Raw genomic sequence first — 24,182 nt, forward strand, 5'->3', positions numbered from 1 at the left:
GTTAAAATGGTTTATCAGTGAGCCCAAACAATTTTCGTATATATCTTTTTCATTCAGTTGAGGAAGGAGGAGGACAGAGGATGAGTATAATCACTTATAGCTTCAACTCTTCTAATGTTACTGTTTACTCCTTCATAGGGGTTATTTACTGTTCTTCACAAAGTTAAGCTTTTATTTTTCATCTTATAAAATTTTTTCAACCAAAATAAGTAGAGATAGCCGTCCTATAATTTAGCTTAAAGATCTCTTACATTGTGTTCAACCATCGCTTTTCTCAACTGTTTTAATTTGAATCTCTAGCAAACTGTTCTTAAGGAGAAAAAAAATAGATAAAAATTCCCTTTGTTGTTTAAAGCTTTAGACTAAGTTACCTCAGTTTATTTAGCCGTTCATTTCATGCTCAATTTACCTCACTATACTTGTTCTGGTGCTTTCCTAATTCAAACTCTATGCATAAGTCAAGATACAAAAGAGGACCAAAAAGAAAATCCTGTTAAGTAGAAGAAATTCATTTGCTACAAGTGGAATTAATTAGGGGTAGGGAGGTGCAAAGAACACTGACCTGGACTTCAGATTTCTCATCTTTAAAATATGGAATGAAATAAATATAAAACCTACAGAAAAGAAATGGTTTGGATCTCTACAAGCAACTGAATTTGAAACTATTTTATTTGTTATATAAGGCTATAAAAGTATTAACTAGCTTACATATAGATGTATATGTATAGGCATATATGGCCATTACAAACATGTATTTTTATGTTGAACATAGTGATAAGAAAAAGTAAAGCAACTACTGGAATACATTTTGATGCCACTATGTACATTATACCGCAAAACTTTTCCAAATTTTTATATCACAATCATTTTCGTTGCTTGTTATTTTATTTCAGTAATAACACATGTGGCAGATTACAGAATCCTAAATAAGTAGTAATTTAAAAAAACATAGACAAATATACAAAAGTGCATGTCTGTTTGTTGGGAGGGGATGTATCTTCGAGAATATGTAGGTAGCTTTATGTAGAATCAGTTTTAAACTGCACAACTGTTCAAAACAGGTAGTGTACTGAATTAAGAATATTATGATAAAATACTTAGGAAGCTAATAACTGTTAAATGATGCTCAGTGTTTTTAAATTGGGTCAGTAATAATCAATACTCTATTAATTCAGAACTCCCCTGTGTTAAACTAGTATTTCCTAATATTTAGGGTTACATTTTCAGCAAAGGTCTTTCACTGAACATTAGGAACATACGTCTGTTTCTTATAATTATGTTTATTGGCATAGTTTGAAATGTAGATGTTGAGAAAAAATAACACAAATAATCTGATTTTTTCCCCTTCAGTCTGAAAAGGTTTGCTTTGAAATTAATCCTTAGATACTTATTACAATGAAATAGCAAAGGTTAACTACTGAACACTAGATTGATGAGATCAATTCAAAAAATTTCTGGTTTTCACTGACATTTGTCTACATGTATACATTCATTTTGATTTTTATCAGAACCTAATAATAATGACCATAAATTATTATTTTACTGCCATTTATTTTGAAAAACACTTTAACATACTACTTCTTATTTTAAAATATAATATTATAATAATATATAATAATATCCAATATTTTAATCATAAAGAAATATGATAAGAAAAGTGTACTAGCAATGAAGTGGGTGTAAAGGCTATAGAAAAAAATGAGGCCTCAGCTATTTAGAAAGCCAGTCGTTAATATATGGATACTTTTTCTCTCCTATATGTAAATACTACCATTATAAAACAGCTTATTTCATCAAAGTCAGTTTTAATAGACTGGTTTCTTATGTTGCTTTTCAAAGACAGTAATGAAAAACAACCCCTAAAAAATATTATTCTTCAAATCACACTTAGTTATCATGGCCATTATTTCTTAAATCTGTATATTCTGACAGAAATAAAATTGACAGAAATAAAATTTCTCAATTTAGGTTATGGAAATTACTCTCAGAAACAGACACCAAAGGGTTCTAAAAATCTTAAAAATAGCTATCAAAACAGCAATCAGTGAAGCAAAACACATTCTTGTAAAAAATCAGCTCATGAATACCATCTGCTTTGCAATAGGATCCTGGCTTAAACTCTAGAACAAAAATATTTTAATAAGGAGTTTGTCTATTATTTAAAAAGCTCTAAAATTGTTCAACAAGTCTAAGGGTAGGAAAAACAGTTTTAACACTTGGCAGTTTATGTAATTTTAAGACGAGACAGAGGTGACAACATTTTAAATGTAGCTTATTTTAGTGCACAAAAGTGGCATGTATCATTATTGATAAAACGTGCTATTTCTTTTGATAGAAAAAAATCATTTGCTTTTTTTTTTAAAGACAGATAAATCTTGGAATGATAAATCTAGTTCCAAACAAATCCTTTGAATTTACACTGCTATTTCTTCCAATGGCTATGACATTCTCTCCTGATTTTGTAGAGAACATGCTACATTAACTTCTTTTTTTTTTTTATAACATTTTAACAATTTACTTGAGCAAAAATCCACTTGAGTCAGGCAGCATCCAATCTAGCAGATAGAAAGAAGCTCCGAAGAGCTGTACAAAATGAGTTTTACAGGCAGAGGGGAGTGGGAACAAGGAAGTTATACTTTGCAAAAAGAGTGAGTTTAACCTCCTTTCTTGACGTTCATGATCATCTGGGGTCATGATGTAAACAGTTTCATTGTGTAAAAGAAAAAAAAAGAGCATGAGGAACATGTTTTGGTGCTCTGATTTATGAAAGTTTCATAGGTGTGACGTTCGAGGTAATCCACAGACACACACAAAAATACTGGACTGAAATAAATTTGAGAAAGCGTGTTGTCATCCATTCAGCAAAAGAAGAAAAACACAGGGGAAAGCAGAAGGAAAAACTGTAACCCCGAACTACACAAGAAGTGTAGTACAGAGAATGAATAAGATTTTATTTGTTTTGCTTTGTTACTATTTTTTGTTTTAGGTGGGAGCAAGGAATTGGTGAATCACCCCCAAATTAAAAGCAGTTTGGTGGATAAAGTGGTCTGTACACTAATTCATCAAATTAATTTACTGCTATAGAGAACCTACTGTGAACTAGGCATTGTTCTGGGCACTGGGGATATAGCAGTGAATATAATTAACAAAAATCCTCACCCATAAATTCTGGTTGGGGAAGAAAGACAATACATGAAATTATAAAGAAACAGACATAGTACTTTTGATAATAATATGTGATATGGAGAGAAATCAGGAAGGGCATAAGAACAGAGTGTTAGAAAGGTGGGTGGTTTTCATTTGGTCAGTCAATAAAGGCCTTATTACCTAAAAGAATAACTTTAAAATGGTTATAAAGAACAGGAATCTAAAATTTCTAGAGAATCACCATTATATACTTCATAGACCATGAAAGGCACACAGTTACTAGGAGATTTGAAAATTTTTTCTACTAACCCATAAGGTAAAGCTCTTTAATGAGAGTCAGCAAATTTCTGCTGAGGAAATACAGAAACTGCCAAATGTACACCCCCCCACCCCCCACCATGAGGAAAGGGAATTAACTGGATATCTACAATTGCCAGACTTAGTGATGGGAAGGTTGTGTTCCTTTCATTCAATCATTACAGATGATTTGATCACTCTCCACTAGAGTCCACTATTTTTTAATTATTGGACTTCCATAAAACATTTTAATTGAGGAAGTCCACTGATGAAAGTTAGAAAACAATCTCTGTGTGCACACCATTTTTTCATTACAAAGCTTATTTCTTTCTGTGCTTTTTCTAAATCATGATGAAAATACATTATTTTCAAGTGGTATCTAAGTAGCAAGCTCAGCCCCATGGGAAGGAATAAATTCTAAATTTACTTTAGTTGTATCTCTTCGGAATTTTCCTGGGGAGCAATCAGAAGAACTCAAGTAAAAACGTGGTAATTTTTTTCCATCTTTACTCAGAGTTAAAATTTTCTAGTTGTAAAAGGAAGGAGACCACAAGATAAAAATATCTGGTTATATAAAGTTGTCAAAAATAGAATTTGGCTTTGGGGCTGTGACTTTGATACCAGAGTGATAAGGTCTAGAAAAGAGATATAGCTCACCTCTTACAGACACAGGGGAATATTACATAACTCAATAAAATGATCTCTGATAACTCCCTGCACCAGTTATGCCCACTCTGTATTATTTTATGATTTTATATTAATTAGTGCTAATTTAACCAATTACATCTATGAGATATCTTAGGCCTAAGCATGAACTCAAAGTGTCGGTGAAAGACTAACCAGATGATATAGACTCCTGCCTTGAAATTTGTGTGTCAAAAGTGTAACCACAGTTCCATGATGGAAAAACTCTATCAGAGTTAAAGGATCTCAGATAGTTGGATTCCTATAGAGTAGGAATGGAATAAATTTAAATCTCTGATGTTTAAAATTGCAGAATTAAGACAAATGTTTGGAAACTCCAGGAAGAGAGATTTTACCCATGTGGAAGAACTTTGTAATAATGAAAGCTCTCCAAAAAGCTTGGAAGATAGTTACTAAGAAAAAAATAACTGAGTATGGAAAGAGGACCAAATGCAGACAAAGCAACAAACCATAAAAACAGTCTACATTTGCCTATGAACAAACAAAAAGGGCAATATAGTGCTTTGATGTGTGTTATGGGTTTAAAAAAAAAAAGTTTGTTGGAAGTCCTGATACTTAGTACCTCAGAATGTGAAACTACTCAGACACAGGATCTTTACAGGTAATCAAGTTAAAACAGGTCTTTAGTGTTGACCTAATCAATAGGACGGGTGTCCTTATAAAGAGGGGAACTTTGGACATAGACAGACACACAGAGAGGGAAGACAATGTAAAGAGACACAGGGAGACCACAATTACAAGCCAAGGAACGCCGGAGGCTAGCAGAAGTTATGAGAGAGACCTGCAACAGCCCTCAGAAAGAACCAACTCTGCTCACACCTTGATTTTGGACTTCTAACCTCTAGAACTGTGACAATACATTTTTGTGGTTTAAGCTACCTAGTTTGCGGTACTTTGTTATGAGAGCCCTAGCAAACAAATACGACACTTGGGCAAGAAGAACAAAATGATCCCAGTGGTGGGAGGTCAAGCATGAACTCTGCCTCATCCTGTATGTTACCACAGTGTCTGGAAAAGAGCAATGAATGGATGAATGAGATAATGAGTGAATGTAAGCACGAATAAGTTAAAAAATGAATAAACCTGATGGGGATTTAAATTGGATTTTTTGGGAGAGCAGAGGAAATGACAAGATAAAAAGACAACAAGCATGGTACTGAATTAGCAAGAAGAATCAGAAAATGTCCCATAAGCCTCAGAAGAAACTAATAAAGAATAACTGTCAGGTGCTAAGTTTAGCATTTTAACCCTGGCCAGGTTACTGGTTTATTAAAGAACCACGATAAAGGCACTAGCCTACTCTGGGCTTTGCTCCTCATCTGTAAGGTGGTTGGACTAATAGCTAAATGCTATTTAACTTGTGCTCAGTTGTTTCAAATATCTATTCCATAACATCTTACAGAAAAACCCAGATGAACATTTTGGCCAACCCAATACATAAAAATAAACAAAGTGGAACTGACACTTTAAGCAAAGGAGGTATCAGTTTAGGTTATCAACAGGACTTGCTAGGATGGGTCTAGATTGTGGCAATGAAAAGGTAAGCAGCCAGAGTCTTTTAATGCATGTCTTAACCCATTGCTTCTATGCTTATAATCCTTCCTTTAATACATTTATTCAATAAATATTGAAGGTCTGCTTTGTGCCAGGTGCTGTTCTAGGCTCTTGGGACTACAGAGGCAAACAAAGTAAGATTCCTGATCTTGTAGAGGTTATGATCTACTGGTGAAGGAAGATGATATTTGATTAAATATATATTAATAAGTAATACACACAAATTTAGAGGGTGCAGGGATTCATGCTGATAGACATTTAGAGAATGAGGTAAGGAGAGCTTCTTTGTGGAAGTGAAATTTAAGCAGAAACCTGTACACAGGAGCAAGCCAGGCAAAGATCTGGGGGAGAGAGAGATCCCACCAGGGGTCCTGGGTGGGGATGAGGTTGGCACATCCAAAGAAAGGCAAGGTCAGGGGTTGGAGCAGAACGAGAAGGGGGGTAAATGTAGGAGTGACCAATGAGGTTGTGAGTCGGGATCACATGGGTCCTTGTTAAGAAATTTCTAATGTATCCTGATGAATCTTTTGAGAATCTACTGGAGAGTGTGTGACAAAATCTGATGTACACTTAGAAAATCACCCTAGGTGCAGTTCGGAGAATAGACTGTAAGGAAGGCAAGGGTGGTGAGGTCCATGGGCTAGGGCACAGAGTAAACAGAAAATGATGGTGGCTTGGTCTAAGCTCCCCACAGCCAAGGGAAGTAATCCAAACTTGAACTCAGCAAATCAGATCCCCTGGGACCTAGCCCTTCCTTATCTTTCCAGTTTCACTTATAATAAGCCCCTTCCTCCTCCTCTTTGCTTTATGTCTGTTCACCAGTCTGAACCTTTGCACATCTGCTTCCTCTATTTAGAATAACCTCCATTTTTCTCTTCATGGTCCAACAGAGATCTCACCTTCCTGTTTTAGAACCTCCTCTTTGAAACATTTCCTGGAACTTCCAGGAAGAGGAGAAGTTACTATAGAATCTCATATAATATAAAACTGATCTTTCATGCTGAATTACAAGTGTTACTATGTTGAACTGGATGGTGTAATTTTTTTTTCAGTTTTATTGGTGTGAGAAAATTAATGATATAGAATTTATTGAGCTAAACTTAAACTCACAACACTATGAATATCACTTAGGTTATTCTTTTCAGTACAACTAACATTTAGTAATTCATCCTTATAATTGAGAAACTCGTTTTAGTTTAAAACACTCAAAGAGTGTTTAGAAATTTGCCAAGAAATAAATTTAAAAATTCACATCTTAGAATCAGAGTATCTAAAGTGCTAAAAACATTGCCTGTATATAAAATGGTCTACCTTGTGTGTGCAATAAAACAGTATTTTTGAGTCTGTATAGAATTATTCCATATTGAAGTATGCATTAAGTGTGACCAATTAGAAAAAGGAACTACTGGATTGTGCTCCAAGGCTCAATACACTTAGGATTTTTCAGGCTCAGAGTATTATTTGGTAATTCTGTTCAACTTCTTTTACGATTAGACAGTTAATCAGTATCGTTGGTACAATCAATAATACAACTTATACAACCCACTGTATCTTTCATTTTGTACTTCTAAATCCAAAGTGAATACTGCGAGGAAAAAATACTGACACCTGAATCTCTTCTATCCCAGAGCTCATTTGAATTAAGGGTATAGGGCTATACGTTAAGTAAATGATGAATACACCAAGTGGAAAAGCCTGTTCTTTCTAATGACAGAAGCCTTGAATATAACTTTAAAATACTGTTTAAAAATGTATTTTCAAAGGTTTCCAAGTAGCTCTTTGGATGAGTTCATAGGGCACAGCTGTAAAAATAAATACCTATACATTATAGCCGAGTTAAAAATATTTCATGCAATATATTTAATTATAGAAACAGTTATACATTAAAACAAATCTCTGTAAACTGAACGAAATCTCAGTGCACCAGTGGTTCCCTGACTTAAAACAGTTATGACCTGTCCCCCACATGAAGACAGTTACACACTGTTTGAGAAAGTCCATAATAACAAAATGCCCCTACGAAACTAGAAAACTTGTAAGAATTTTTAATTTATTAATATGACTATCAATATGCCTATATACCTAAAAATTGACTTACAGTTACATATAGTGACATATTTTTCAGCCCACAGCCAATGTTCAATGTATATGGGTTGCTGGCAACAGAGTGATATCTCAGAAAAACCTATTTAGATGCTTCGGGGTTTGAAGATCTAGAGTTCAGAAACCAGTGCATTAGGGGAACTCTTAATCTGAACATAAATCTAGTTTTAAATACAACTATCAGATTTATCAATAACCTTCTGAAGAATTATATATTAGGTTTTAAGTAGGATACACCTTCTTTTATACCTGATTATTGACATTTCTTATTTTCAGCTATAGAGATCTTCACGAATGTGTCCAACATACCTATATATGTTCTTTTCCCTTTGAAGCATATTTTAAAATAATTAAACTCTATTATTCAAAGGAACATAAAAAATTAATTTTTCCTCTGTAAGAACGCGGACTAAGGCTTATCTGAGGTAGAATAAGAAAGTTTCCAGAAACAAAATAAGCATGGATGAACTATGAAGATTATTTTACACTTTCTGCTCTAGAAATGCTCTCTCTGGAGCAACAAAGGTTAACATTCTGGAGGAAGGAAGAATAGACTGATTAAATGATCTCCACAGATCTCCCCACTAAAGAATTCCAGTATCCATGGGTTTAAATGTTTGGTCATCCTTTGCCTTATCTATTTATGTTCAATGCTTATTCCATCATACTTGAATATGAATATTAATTGTACTTACCAAAATCAGTCTACAATTGACACCTGGGAGATTTCAAGATTAGAACAAAATTTCAATCTCATTACATCATAAAATGATAACCTTCTCTCTCATTTTTGTCTCACATAATATGGTCTTTTTTTGGTATTTCTACATGGATGTATACTTTTCTATCTTTCCCCAAAAATTTCTAATGAAATAGTCCTCACTGAAATTTAGAATTAGGCACCCAGAGCCTTTACTGCCTCCTAAAGTCTGCAAACACAGTTAGTATCAACTCATCCATTGTCTTCTAGCTGAAAAGAAGCACTCTTACCGTGTAGCCCTCGGTATACTGAAAAGGAGCCCTGGAACTTTCGTCTGCTGTTGGACTCAGAGGCTTGGGGTCAGACATGGAGCGTTGCATCATCTTGGCTGTCTTAGGACTTGCTGGGGGAACTTTAGCCATATCGGGGTGCAGTACTTTCTGTGGACTTATATCATCAGGGAGGGGTTTCTCATAAGGTACAAAGGCTGATTCTAAGGCTTTGCCTGGTGAAAGTGGTGAGATGGGTGAATAAAGGACTTTTGGAGATTTGGGTGGGGAAGGAGCCAGCTGTAATGTGGAATCTGCCCGAAGGTGAGATGAATAACCGATCTCTAAAGGTGTTGGGCGTTTCTTGTCTTTGGGTGGAGATGTGGCACCCAGATATTGAGGACTTTGTGTGTCTGAATCTGCTTCTGTTTGACATCCTAAACTGCCCCCTTTGTAAGTCTTTTCTGGTGCTGAAATGTGTTTAATTATTTCTACCTTGGCATCCACGCGTGCCCGTATCGAAGGAATTCTTATGGTTCCGACTGGTTCAGTTTGCACAGATATCTCTGCTACTGTTTGAACTGCTATACTGGAGACTTTGGAAAGGAGTTTGGCCTTGTCTGCCTCTGTAGTGCTGTCACCGTATTTCCCTACGCGAGCTTTTCTCCTTGATCTAGTAGGCATATCCCATTCATCCTGATCTTCATCATCCGTTTGGACGCTTGTATCGACACTCTTTTTAGTTCTCCTTCTCCTACTCACGTAACTCCTATCCGCTGCATCTTCATCATCAGTTTGTACCCCGCTGTCCACTATCTTTTTAAAGCAGCGGGGATCATCTGCCAGATTTTCCCCCATCTCATCATAGTGGCCACGGACTTTAGCTCCAGAACTTCTCTTTTTGGGTTGCTTCTCCTCTTTTACAACCACGTCTGTCAGAGGTATTTCTGAAACAGTACTCAGGATGCCAGGTGGGGCAATGTACTGAGTAACCCCATCCGACTGAACTGTGTACCATCCTTGGCTTTGTGGTATTTCAATCGCCACCACGGCAGAGGCTGTGGTGGTTGTATCTTCGGTCGCCCAAAACTGACCACCTTCTGGGGCAGCATACTGACCTTCCAGAATGGCCTGCTCTGTAGTGGTTTGTGGAGAAGCAGTTCCAGAAGGATCATAGTTATACTGGTAGATCTGGCGGATCTTTTGCTCCTCGAGCTGCTGGTGAAGCTGTTGCTGCAGCTGCTGGATCTGCTCCAGCTGCAACTGTTGCTGCGCTAACGTCTCCTGTCTCATGATGAACTGGGCTTGCCGCTCCTCTTCTTGCTGATACAGGAGGTGCTGCTTCATTGACTGCAGCTCCTCCAGCTTTTTTTGAACCATGAGCTTTTCCTGTTCTCGGAACCTTTGAATTTCCTGCCGTTCCCACTCTAATTCCTCAGCAAAACGCTGCTGCTTAATTTTCTCCAGTTCCAAGAGCTCACGCTCCAAGTCCAGTTGCTGTTGTTGCTTATCTTCTTCGGGGACGATTAAAAGTGCACTTTCCTCTCCCACCACTTCAGAAAATACTTCAGACGCTGTGGTTAAAGTGGGAACTGAGTCCATCGTCTCAGCTGTCAGAGTTTCCATAGTGATAGTCTGCAAACTGGCATTGATATCAACACCAGTGACTGCAATGTCTGTTTCAGATGCCCCTGTTGTCAAGAAATATGACCTAGGCATTGGCTGGCTCTGGTGCAGGGCGGATAATGAAGTCACAGTGTCAGTTGTGTGCACACCAGACAAATCCCTCATGGTGTTGCTGAAAATGGAGCCAGGTTGTGTGGTGATAGCAAATGTGGAAGGAATTGGAGTTGCTACTGAAGAATAGACAACACCATTAGATGACCTCAAAACACTCCCCACACCATACTGAGGTCCTGGAGGTGGAGTCATTCTTGCTGTGGAATACTGTGGGGTACTAATCCCAACTCCTGAAATGACTTGTCGTGTTTCTGGATATGGACCTGTAGTCTTGCTTGAATAATCCATTACCTCACCTGAAACACAGGGTAGAGTTACAGTCCAGTTCCCAGAACGAATGATGCTTTTGGGGTTGGAAAGCCCACTCAGTCTTGAAGAACATAATAAACGGGACAGCATGCAAATCCACAGGTTAACCTACCTAGGTGCGGAATAAAAGCAATGTTGAACATGCAGGCACATGCAGGCGACTTTGCGTGGAACAGGTTTAAAAAAAAATGAAGAAACAAAAGCGCACATGTACTCCAAAATACGTTGCCAAAACATCCAAAGAAAGATGAAAAGTAACAAAATTGGGAAAGGGACCACATTGTCATCCTGAAATGAGACGAGGAACACCATAATGATATTTCAAGGAAAGGTCTGTTGCTACATCATACTGACCTGTAGTAATTCTCCCTGAAGTTAGATCTACTGCTGCATCAGTTCCTCCAGAATAATCAAAAGCATTCTTACTTTTATAGAAAAAATGTCCAGCTTCTGCTAAATTAGTGTCAGACATGGAAGGTTTCATTCCCCCAATCCCTCTATAACCATACGGCCCTGCTCGATCATACTGATAGTGATCATCCCTATAACCAAAACGATCCTCAGGAAGAGTCGTTGCAGGCTGCTGTGCCGTGCAGCTCCTTCCAAAAGGTAACTTATAAACCACATCACAGCACACAGCTCTTCTTCCTGCAGTCAGATCAACAGGTTTTTCATCATCTATTATTTTGGTCACCACATTTGAAGTAGCTTCATCCATTGTTACAACAGTTCTATGAGACTTTGAGGTACTGAGATCCACTACTTCTCCATCAGTGATGCCCTGTGATGTGGTGCTATCAGTCCAACCGTTTGTGACACCAACAGGAGGTGCAGTCATGGTTTTCGTAAGAGCTGATGTCATTGGGTGTACAGAAGTGGTTAAAGATAAGTTTATTGGTGCTTCCTCCCTAACTGTAGGAAAGGCCTGGCCACTTGGTACCCTGCATGGGGGCTCTACATGCTTTGATGTAGTGAGTTGGAGTGGCATTGCTGTTGTACATTCTAGACGCACTAGGCTTTCTGTGCCTGTGGTGTAGCTTGCAGTAGCTGTGCACGTGACAACAGTCACTGTCTCAGTGACCAGGGATACTGGAGTCACTCCTGATGAAGTTGCACTGAGATTTATAATAGAGGGCTGGACAGCACTAATTTGTCTCCCATACATTTCGCTTACTGTGGTCTGCCTCTTCACATCCATCATGGAAGCAGAAAGATCCATACATTTTTCAGTTACTTTAACTTCTACTTTGGGTACTGTACGCAGATCAATAGCATCACCAACAAGTTGCAACTTAACATTTTCTTTATACTGTTGCTTCTCTAAATGGAGGTGATCTAGAGCAAGAGGCTCTGGAGGAATGGATATAGAGACACTGCTGAGACCAGTACTAGCAATTGTACTTTTGGCTGTTGAAAACTCAGCCTTGGAAACTTCAGCTGGGAAAAACTGTGTAACTGAAGTTGGGGGTTCTTGAAATGAAGATAGTGTTGTGACAGGGATAGCAGAAAATGTCTCCAAAGCTCCTGAGATGTACAGGCTCTGTCGTGAAGAACTTGAAATTTCTGTAGCTGTCATAGGAGGAACTACAGAAAATCCTGGCTCCGTGGAAATCAGGTCTTTGGAGGGTGATCCCAAGGGCCAGCTGGTAATAACTTGACTCCCTGAAGAATCTGTTGGAGTCCCAGGTTCAGATGGCAATGTGATAACCACGTAGGTTTCCATGAGGGACTTGGAAAATCTTGGCGAGGACTTGTCAGAGTAAGGGGAAAGTGGAGAGGTAGGGGAAGGCAATTTATAATCTGCTGAAGCCACTAAATTTAATGTCATAGTTGAAGTTATAGGTAGACCTGTTGGTTTGGGCTGCGTATCTGTTGGTTTTGCGGTAGCGACTGGAGGTTCAGGAACTGCTGGTTTAGGGGCAACTGGAGGTTTGCTTGGCTCAGGTCTATGTGTAAATACAAGTCCAGATGGAACTGAAGATGGCTTAGGGGGGACAGGAGGAGGTACAGTGGTACATATTTTTGTTATAGGTAACCCATTACTTCCTGGAGCAGCTGTGGTCTCTACTGTAGCAACAGAATCTACTAGAGGTGTAGCTGCAGTAGTCGCAGTCACTGGAGCTGGAACCGTTACCTTTTTTTTAGGATGAATAGTTGGTTTAGGTGAGGTTGGTGGAGGAAGAGGTGGGGGAGGAGGAGGGGGTGGAGGGGGAGGAGGGGGTGGGGGAGGAGGAGGAGGGGGAGGAGGTTGGGCTGATGCGTCCAAAGAAGAACTTCGAAGGAATGGACGAGCTTTAGTTGGAAGACAGGAAATAGAAGGAGTGCCAGATGGCAGCTGAGATGCAGGCTTTGCTGGACCAAAAACGTCTTCAGATAAAAAGCATGTAGTTGAAACCTGCTCCTTCATTGGAAGGGCTGTTAGAGAAGAAGGTGTCTGATCAAACAGGGTTTCAGATAGGCTAATTTTTGTTAGTTCAGCCTCTGACTCCTTCCTTGTATCTCTGTAAGCTTCCAAAACTTCCAGAATAATTCCATCCCCTGTTTCCTTCTTGGCTTTCTTCACTGGGTCTTTTTCAGATACAGATAAGTCAGTGGAAATAGTATCAGCAATTAGCCCCTCAAGTTTAGTGCCTACAGTTTCTATGAGAGAAGGTTCCATATCAGATAAGGAAATCACAATGTGATCAGCACTAGTTCTACCATCTGGTATGGTAGTCCGATCTAAAGATATGTCTTCTGGATAGTCTATAATGCTGCCTGGGAAATATGTTGATGAAGAAATTTCCTCAGAATCTTCAAATTTAGTTACAATGTCCACTGGCTCAGTATATATTGTGGTTATGCTATCCAGGGTAGTAATGGGCGAGGAGCTATCTGTGGTACAAACTGAAGAGACAGATGATGTGAGAGAGGGTGTCTCAGAGGGTGGGGCAGATGTAGCACTTTCTGAAGGCTCAGAGTAGGTCAAAATCAGTGACTCATGAGCAATTATCTCTTGAATTTCTCTTGTATAATCAGTCACATATTCATCCTCAATTTCTTCTGTTGAAAAATGTTGGGTTATTTTAACATCTGGGATGGAGAGTGTTGCACTGCTGGTTGAATCTGTAAGAGATACTCCTGAGAGAACACTTGATGTCAAAGATGCATCCGGCACCCTGTCAAAGCCCACAGTAGACTCTGTCATATCATCCCTGATGGGGGGCTGGGTTGGGCTGGATCCAGGTGTTAATTGCATCTGTTGCCTTTTTATGAGTTCTTCATAGGCAGCATCAGCATCTAATAATTGCTTTTCTTCACTGGTAGAAGTTACCATACTACCCAGATCCACAATCTCATGGCTTTCTGGGATGATAAAAGAGCTTGAAACAATGTCTTCTTGAGGCAAAACAGTATGTAAGCTTTCTAGCTCATAAAACTCTTTCTGAAGGTCTGTAATTTTCTGCATGGGATCTTCATAAATCTGTTCTGGAAGTCTTATTTTTTGCTCTCTCCCTCTCTGCTGTAAAAATACATTTTCTTCTTCTTGCCTCGTGAGCAGACTGCCATCAGCGGAACCATTATATGTGTCCTCTACTAAAGATTCATAAATATAATCCTCTATTAACATCCCACCGTACAAAGGCTCTTTTTCAAACATTTCGTCTCGTTCACTTGCAGCTGGAAAAGCTTTGTATTTCTGGCTTTTATGCATCATTTCTTCATACATCTCCTCAGCGCTTTTTAATGCCTTTTGGCTACCTTCTTTCTGCATAATAGATTGCTCATCTGTCGGTGAGTATAAAGACACAGCTGTGGGCAATTTATAAACTTTTTGTACTTCGATTATCTTTTCTGGGCTTATTTCAAAGCCTTCCGGGTCTGACTCTATGCTAGGTGAATATTCAGAACAAGAAGATCGATGGAGCTCCTCCATTTCTGCAGCCTGACGTAATTCTTCTGTTGGAGATGCATCTTCGATGGGAGAGAGATTACTGGGTGGTGTCTTTGGTCTTTCCCTCCTTCTCTGAGCTCGAAGTTCATCTTTGTCTTTCTTTGATTTCTTACTAGAACTCTTTCTTTGCTGCTGTTCCAATTCCCGTTGCTTTTCTTGCTCCTTCAATAATTCTTCTTCCTCTCTCAATTCTTCTTCCTCTGAAGAATCTTCAATCGTAGGTAAAAGAGGGCCATGCGATCTGTGTCGAGCTTTGCGTTGCTGTTTGCTCTCTCCTTTTTTGTGACTCGGGCTACTGTCGCTGTCCTCATCAAGTGACGAAACTGATGTAGGGGATGTGCCAGGAGTGAAGCTGGAAGCATGAAGACTAGAAGATCCTTCCCCCCTTGACCGATCTTCCGGAGAGTCTGTCAAGCTTTCCATTTCTAATTCTGGCTCTTCATCAAAGTACAAAGCTGTTTTTTTCTGTGATGACTCTGCAGAGTATTTATCTGCGATCGTGCTATTGAGTTCAATCGTTTTGAATCGACGTAGCCCTCCTCCTCCGGAAACTACAAGTTCTTCACTCTCCTGACTTTTAGTTTCTCTGTATTTAAGTTCCGGACTTTCATCAAAGGTCTCATCATCTTCATCATGCCACGAATGGCGTCTCCCTGCATCATCATCAAAGCTTGCACTACTTTTTCGCATCAGTCGCCTGTGTTTCCCTGCTATTCCTTTTCCCTTCCCTTTGGTTTCTTCCTTCTTCTGGCTTTCAATACTACTACTAATCTCTTTGAGCTGGTTCCTAATGAACTCATCATCTTCAGAACCTGAAGCATCTTCATCGGCACTCATTTCTATGATTTGCTTTCGAATGAAGTCTTCCTCTTCACCTGATCCTTGACTATCTTCATGTTTATATTCATCACTGCTTGATGAACCAACACTAGTTCTCCGTTTTCTTTGTGGAACAGGTGAGTTTTCACTTTCGCTACTGTCTTCAATTGAATCATAAGGCTGTCTTCTTGTAGGCAACTCATCAACAAATTCAGACTTTTCTTCATGGTCCTTTCTGGAAGGGATGTCTTGTTGGCTCTCTTTCTTAACAGTGTCTTCTTCGTCTTGACTTTCTTTAAGCTCCTCTGAAACTGTAGTTTCGGCTAAACTCTGAGTTTTCTGTTGGTCCTTAGGCTGCTCAGGAGAAACCTCGCAGGGTTCTGTTTTCTTTTCTGCTTTTTCTTCAAGTGTACTTGCCTGAGCTTCCAAAATGGATAGGACCATACTTTCTAACTTAGCCAAATCTGAGGGGCTGGATGGGCTGCTTTCTTGTGAAAAGGAGTCCTTTTTGAGTCCCTTGAGCAAATCCTTTTCATCACTGGGAATAAGACTTGGAATTTCACCAAGCGAACTTGATATTCCGTCAGAAGAATATCCTGTGTCACTCAGACCTTGTGGGCTTTTCGGCTGCTGAATACTTGATGTGTCTGATTTGTCATCTTCCTTTTCCTAGCAGGAAGGAAAAGATACAGGAAAACTTAACAGGGTTAAACTAATAACATGGCCTCTCCATTACTCTCAAATAACTATTACAAACTGAGGAATAATTATAGGAATTTTTTCAACTATATAACAGTATTTTTTTTTAAATCTGTGAGCACAAAAAATAAAAGTGGTTGATACATATAAAGGTTAGTTTTCATTTAACTTAAGTTTAATTAAATGTCTATTCTCAATCACAATTGATTTTATTTCATTAATGTTGTATACTTTTACATCTCAATACCATTTTTCTTCAAAAACATGATTATCTTTCTTGGTACATTTACTTTGGGAAAGAGTTCAAATGGTTGAAGAAAAATTTTAGTAAGTTTCCATTAACATAATGAATACTTTTGGATTATGAGGACAGGCAAACAAAGAATCAGAGGATGGGCACTGTGCTTGGCTCCAAGTTGCATGGGATGTTGAAAAATTTACTTAACAGAAACAAGCAGGTAACATGGCCACAGTATAATACTCATCTCACCTACCGCAAAGGACTTTTTTTTTTTTTTTTGAGAGAGAGATTCGAACAAGGCATTGCCTTTTAAGTATACTTTGAAAGATGTAAAACACTGTATTTTACTTGGTATGACTGTTAATATTATTATTCTGTATCACTTGAAATGAATGTTTAGAAAGCGTAAACTTTGAAGAAGCTATGACATAACTGGTCTGACTCAAGGTTCTAGAAAAAGAGAAATATCCAGTTATTATTTTTCTAGAGTTGTTAAATCACATTTATCTTCAGCATCCCATCTCAAAGAAATTTAATAAATTTCTTATAAATATCTTCGGATTTTAAAATACTTGGAATTTTACCTTCACACAAGTTCAAAGTCAGCTCCCTTCAACCAGCACAATAACTAACTTGTGAATGTGAACAGGGGCTTTCAAGGGAGCTGGGACACTTCAGATACATATCACAGTCTTAAACAACTGCTTTCTTTGGGCTGTGATGAGGCCATACCAGCAGTTTGCTTTAAGAATCAGAGAGGCCTTAAGCGAAAGAATGAAACAGAGACTTTTTTGCATAAATCCAAATTAAAAATACCTATGGGCAAAATGAAACCCAAGTGATCCAGTTAGTTTCCATGTTTTACAGATAGTGTCAAAATAACCCCACAGCCCTATGGAATGAAGAGGTCAGAGGAAGAGTTGCAGGAGGACATGCTCTGTCTGACCCTGGCCTATGAGACCACCTGGATTCTACTAAGTATGTATCTTGAACTAACCATCTTGATATTTTCAGTGGATGTATGGCCATGGGTTTCTCCTAGCTATCCACAGCTCGAATGAACAGATGTAAGGTTGCACAAAAAACAAATACCATGCAAACACCTCTTTCTTCCTTCTTTCCTGCCTTGTTCCTTCCCTACTTTCTTCTTTCATTCTTTTTTCTTCCTCCTCCCCCTTCCCCTTGTTCTCAAATATAAAAGTTGTTGGGTTGATACTCATTTTACATTCATTTCCATCTCAATATCTGTCTTTATTATGTATGGCTAAGGATGTATCTTGAGCATATAGGGTAAAATGCACATTATATGGTAAAATGCTTTTTGCTGAATTTACAACATGGCAATTCAGAAAGACAGTCTGATACATTCTTTACAACTGTCCTGCAAAAGCAATGAATACTCTTTGGTTTACTAAGAATTAACTTTCCTAGACCATTTCAGATGTCTTTCCAGAAAAGGATTACTTATCTGCTGTTGTGAGACTATAGTAGTTGGGTTGACAAGCACGCAAATAATTGGTTTGTTTCTCTTAAGAGCTACTACACACAAGAAAAAAAACAGGTAAAGCATCGTTTTCATAAAATCTTTCTGGATGGTCACAGTGGAGGGATATTTCCACCTCCTCACATCCCACACAATACCAGCACAATATTTTGAGTCCAGTATGCTTTCTATGCCTTTCCTTGTCTGCCTTCCCACCCTTCACTAAATCACAGTAAAAACCGTAACCACAGGGGTGGGGTACCTAAGCTTCTTGTGGAAAAAAGGTCAAGAAAATGATCTTTCATAATCAAATTTTGATGGTGTCATTTGTGTTCTTTATTTTGAGTCTGCACATATTATAAACATAACAATGTAATAAAATTATACATATAAGGAGGGAATGCAATTGTGGTTACATATAACAATTCATTGAATATAATAAATAATAAATTATAATTGTATACAATGAACTCTGAAGTTTCTACTGACATTTTACAAAAATAAGACTAGGATCAGACATACACAATGTAACAAAGGAAATTAAGATACACTAGACAGAAGACTCAGACGCATAAACATCAAAATCCCTACCCTACAATCCCCCTCATGTGCCCTTCTGGATGTGTTCATGCTTTCTTTCTTTTCTCAGTGCTATGTTCTACCCACTTCTCCCTCTTGCCACTTTCTTCCTGGTCTCTTTCCTCTCCTCCTCACGGGATTCAATCATCATTTACCTATGATGATGCTGTGATGATTTTTCACCTAAATGACTTCCTCTCCATATTATAAGGTGGCAAAAGTCTGCAAAGATGTTGCCCTACAGGTTTGTGGGTCTAAGATAAAGTGTTTGGAGTGGTTAATAAGGAAATCAAGTTAAGTGACCAAAGGGCATATGGCTGAACTGTTTAGAAGGAACAACTGGTCATGTACTTATTGTACCATGAGATATTGAAAAAATTGAAAATGTCAATTTTTCTCATACTAACTACCATGGGTATAAATTCCCCTGACAGAGGTGAGTAACCTTCTACTTCATTACTGTTAGCTTGTTAACTATCAGATAATATACCAACTAGCCCTTTTACCTCTTTAAGATAGCTACACATTCCTCTTTTCACCTGCTGCTGCTAAAATTTAAAAAAAAAAAAAAAGCTGTTCTTCATATACAGAGATCAGCATATTGAGGTGTTTATGTGTCCATCCATTTACCCTTTCTGCAGCTCTCCACTCTGATTTGTGAGATATCTGGGTGAAAGTTCTAGTGCAATTTATTCCCATGCAGGTTAACTGGTCTCTCATAGATTTAACATCACAAACCCTTGCTTTATTGAATAACATTCCTTAACGAGGGAATAATTTGATCAAATAAGAAAGAGTAGCTGGCACTGAGAAGAATGTAAAACATAGCATGTAAGTTGGGTCTGGTTTTCTCTATTCAAACTTCAAATGGATATCTGAAGTACTGTAACTCCAGACGACTATAATCAAAGGATCCATGGGAGGGAGGCTTATATTCTTTCAAATTTCTAACTCCCTAGGACTAAAAGATTGGCGGTTTTCTCTCAGTTGGCTCAAAAATGTGCAGTTGCATACACATGGAATCTAAAAAAAAAAAGGTTCTGATGAACCTAGGGGCAGGACAGGAATAAACACATAGACGTAGAGAATGGACTTGAGGACACGAGGAGGGGGAAGGGTAAGCTGGGACGAAGTGAGAGAGTAGCATTGATATATAAACACTACCAAATGTAAAATAGATAGCTAGTGGGAAGCAGCTGCATAGCACAGGGAGATCAGCTCGGTGCTTTGTGACCACCTAGAGGGGTGGGATAGGGAGGGTAGGAGGGAGACACAAGAGATAGGGTATATGGAGATATGTGTATACATATAGCTGATTCACTTTGTTATACGGCAGAAGCTAACACAACATGGTAAAGCAATTATACTCCAATAAAGATGTTAAATTTTAAAAAATATGTGCAGTTGTATGCTTATTTCTGAGAAAAATATTAAGCTATTTAGTAACATATTAAGATTTAATAAAATAGATTCAAATGATTCTTCCCAAAGTACATGCATAGATTACATATATAACACATATATATATGTGTGTTTAAATATCACTGAGTTTTCTCATTTATGCATTATTTTCTTCATCTGAATAGATAGGAGTTGGAATTAATTATCCATTTAATTTTTTACATGTAGTACAAATACAACCTAGAATGACCTCCAAAATTATTACATAAGAATAAAATTACAGGCCTAGACCCCTTGCATGAGAATTTTGTTTGTCATCTTAGATTGAGGCAGTGAGTGGGAAGCGCCATAATTTAAGCACTTAAAAAAAAAAAAAAAAAGCAATGTTATTTTTCGGGAACACATTTTCCCTGAGGAACACATTTTCCTTGTATTTTCCTAAGTACATTAGCATTCGACTCTATTACACTGACTTTTATTTTTTTGTATATATTTCAGTCTTCTCTATGTACAGAATTATGGTACTTGAGCCTTTCTAGTCTGTATATATGAAACAAATCTTCAAAATTTTCAGAAACTAAGATTCATATTTTTTACTTACTAACCAAAAGCAGAAAGCACAGAATTCTTTTCTTTCCAATATTCCACTGCCATTTACTGACCTGAAGACCAGTCAGAGAGAGGCAGTGATGAATTGAGACCCGCTTGAAACCTTCCCATGGTGTCATATCTTGAGGCCTTCTCTAGTACCAAGACACTTCTGTACTGCCAAGCTTAGTTCTGCCCCTTTCACATATTTTGAAACTTTTAGCCTTCCATGTTGAAGGAAAACGGAAGGTTTTTAAAAACTAGTATTGGGGTTATGAACTGAATTCTTGGTTAAATATAAGACTGTACAAAGAAAGGAAGCAATATTAAGTTTTTGCCTAATGTCTCCCAAGTCATTTATATTAATGGGCCAAAGTAAAACAACAGATGAATAATCTTTAATCATTTATACAATGTTTGGGTCAAAATGGATTGCTAGTCTGAGTGTTCCAAGCACTGTAAACAAGATTCAATCCATAAATTCACTGGGTCTAGAGATAAAAACTGGATAGTCCCACATATGTGGGAATCCTTTTCACTTCAGAAAACCTCATCATTTTCCATCCTATACAATTATGCTGCCTTTAGATACCATGGCTATATATATAACTTGAATACTAACCCCTGGGTCATTTTAACCATAAATAAAAGTTTATGCTAAAGGATGTTCAATTTTTTTTTTTTATCGAGAGCTATAACGTTTCAATGTAATATATCAAATGTAGACAAGCAGTATTCTGTTTAAGTGTATAGGTAGAAAGAGCATTCTGTAGCGACATACAATTTTAAAATATTAAACTAAAAAATGAGGATGTACATTTCAAAATATTTATTATATTTCAGGATAAATTTTAATTCCATTCAACTAACACATTTTGAAAGACAGGAATGAGTGGAGAGACAAAATGATGTAGCAATAAAGAAATGTAAACAGTATACTATAACGATATGAATGATGCAAATGACAAATAAATGAATAAATAAAATAATATAAATATATAAACAAAGTAAAAAATCACACAAACTGGAAGCTGCTAAGGGAGATGAATATTTAAAATAATAAAAAGGCAGCATCCTAAAAGTGTCACAGGGAAGAAGCATTCTGTGCAGTGTTTAGGAACCCAGCCTTTAGAAGCAGAACAGGACTATAATCTTAGCTTTGCTGCCTCCCAGCCATGTGATCTTGGGCACAACAAATTTAGTTTCCCCCTCTTTAAAACAGGTATAATATTTACCTCAACAACAAGTGGTGTGGATTAAATGATAACATAACCAGCACAATGCCCAGAACACAGTAAGAGATAAACTGAATATTATTTTGATTTCAAACAAAAAGTAATCTAATACTAATCAGCATAGGGTGTTCAGCAGTAGAAGTGACTGCCACCAGGGAGAAGAGTGGCCCAGACGTCCAGGTGGGGTTTTTCTGATAGGATGCAGTGCCAGTGCACAGAGAAGAACTGACTGCAGATCCAGAAGGCAGAAAGCATAAGCCACCTTCGGGAATCGTACAAAGGCATACGCGGCTGGTTTTCTACCTCTCACTCATGGGGAATACTAGGTTGCTTGAAAGTTATAGTGGAGCCATAGTCCAGAGGGCTGAGAAAGCCAAGCTAGCTATTTAGACAGAAGTCTCGGTCATGGGGTACAGAATCCTGGGCAGGTGTGCAAAATGTAAATATTTGTAGGAAGTATTCAGGACTTTTTTGTATTTTTAAACCCAAATAGAAATTACATTTTACTAATATTTAATAAATAGATTGAAATCAGTATTCTTTTACTTCTTATGTCAGTGGGTCAGATGTTCTATGAAGAATCCTGGGAGAAAACTGGGAATTACACTGTAAAAATTTATAGCAAGGGCAGTCACTTTATTGCTCACCTTTATATTGAAGGTTTGGTTGGTTTGGTGGTTTGACTATAATCTTAGCTTTGCTGCTGCCCAGCCATGTGATCTTGGGCACAACAAATTTAGTTTCCCCCTCTTTAAAACAGATATAACCAACCAAACCAACGTTCCTATAATAGGTAAGTGGTAGACAAAATATTATTCTTGCCATAAAATCATGTGTCAAAGTTAACAGTAAGAATGCAAGACATACACAAACACATTAATAAAGAAAACTGACACAAAACTGGCCAAAAAAGTTTGACATTACCAGGAAAACCATTTGATATCTGTCTTACATATGTTATTGCTAATAACAAACCTTGACTAAACACATAATGTGCTTAGGCTATTTATAGCAAGTCATCCTAAGACACTATCACAAACTTCTAGAATTTTTGGCAAATAAATATTCCAGTATTTCACACATTTTCAATGAATTGAAATAAATACTTAAAATCTCCTTTGGAGCTGTCTTATTTAATAGTAAATGACAAAAAAGTCACATAACATTTGGGGAAACTTGATTTTTCTGCCATGGAAACAATACGGTGACAAATTAAACTGCATTTCTTTGTCAGCCAATATTGTTGGAAAGAAAGAAAGAACTGTGGAAGATTTGGGGGAAAATCATTAGAACAAAGTAAGTAGCAAAAGGTTTGGTAATAATAAAATCAAAGTGCAGATATTTCTAACATGCTCAGTTTATAATATTCACTAGTTCTGTTTCAATAATAAAATACTTAAAGGATTACTACTGCAAGCCACCAAATGGCTCAATATTCAGTGAGTTGTTTAAAAAGGTATATATATATTTTTAAATGAAAAAACTGTATATTAAATTCTGAGGAGTGGCTCTTTTAATTGGAATTATTTTTTTAAAAAGATAAAGTTACATAGATAGCAGTGCATGTGAAATTCATTTACTGCGTCTGTACAAGTAAGCCAGTAATGCACAGAGTATACCTCAGGATTTTACAGATGTGGTACACATTGTATACTAATGATACCTTTATATTTTGAAGAATATCTTTAATATTTTGTACTGAGATAGAGAATAACTATGTATTTATTTTAACCATAGAGGTTTGCTGATTATCTTATGGGAAATTAAAAAGTTGTAGACTGTGAAGATTTAATTCTTTTTTAACGAAAGTAGAAGAACCCAAAGTTGTTGAATATTTTGGTGATGACAAGTGATTATTAGTAACATACTGCTTATTATATATTTAGAAAGAAAGTAAACTCTGGTTATCAGCCATATGCTACCTAGCAAGTATTCGGAAAAAAAATAAACACAAGCTGTCTCTTCAAGAGAATTATGATGTGGACACAATCCTTTGAAGATGGATAATTGGAAATCATCATGTAATTATGCTACATAAAATGACATATCATTTTAAAAAGTTGTCATGTCTGCCTTTTCAGACAAACTTTAAACAGAATACTTCAATCTTTTTATAAACATTGCAGATGAAGAACTGCAGTGGGTTTTAAAGTCATTTGTTAAAAAAACATATTTTAAATCACCACATTTTGTGATAGTTAGCAAGAGAAAATGATTGGTATCATGTTAGATTAACATTTATTTCTGCAATTTCCACAAGTTAAAAAAAACAGTTTTCAATTCCAAACTTAGAAAACAGGTAGCAAGATTTGGCAAGTACAACCTTTGATACACTTCTCTCATTTCTTGTATATCCTGTGGATTATCTTTTTTTGTTAT

The 24,182-nt window shown here is 37.3% G+C and overlaps 1 protein-coding gene across 1 annotated transcript in view; it reads right to left on the reverse strand.

Moving 5' to 3' along the window:
• Positions 1–24,182, reverse strand: part of PCLO (piccolo presynaptic cytomatrix protein) — a gene marked incomplete at both ends in the record, with an annotated part of 388,228 nt that overhangs the window by 190,985 nt on the left and 173,061 nt on the right. Inside the window, 2 exons of the mRNA XM_079711001.1 lie at positions 8,797–10,811; positions 11,179–16,246. Coding sequence (XP_079567127.1) covers positions 8,797–10,811; positions 11,179–16,246 — 7,083 coding nt within the window. The remainder of the gene's footprint in view (positions 1–8,796; positions 10,812–11,178; positions 16,247–24,182) is intronic.

The sequence above is a fragment of the Hyperoodon ampullatus genome (genome assembly GCF_949752795.1).
Source record: "Hyperoodon ampullatus genome assembly, chromosome: 9".
Classification (NCBI taxonomy): domain Eukaryota; kingdom Metazoa; phylum Chordata; class Mammalia; order Artiodactyla; family Ziphiidae; genus Hyperoodon; species Hyperoodon ampullatus.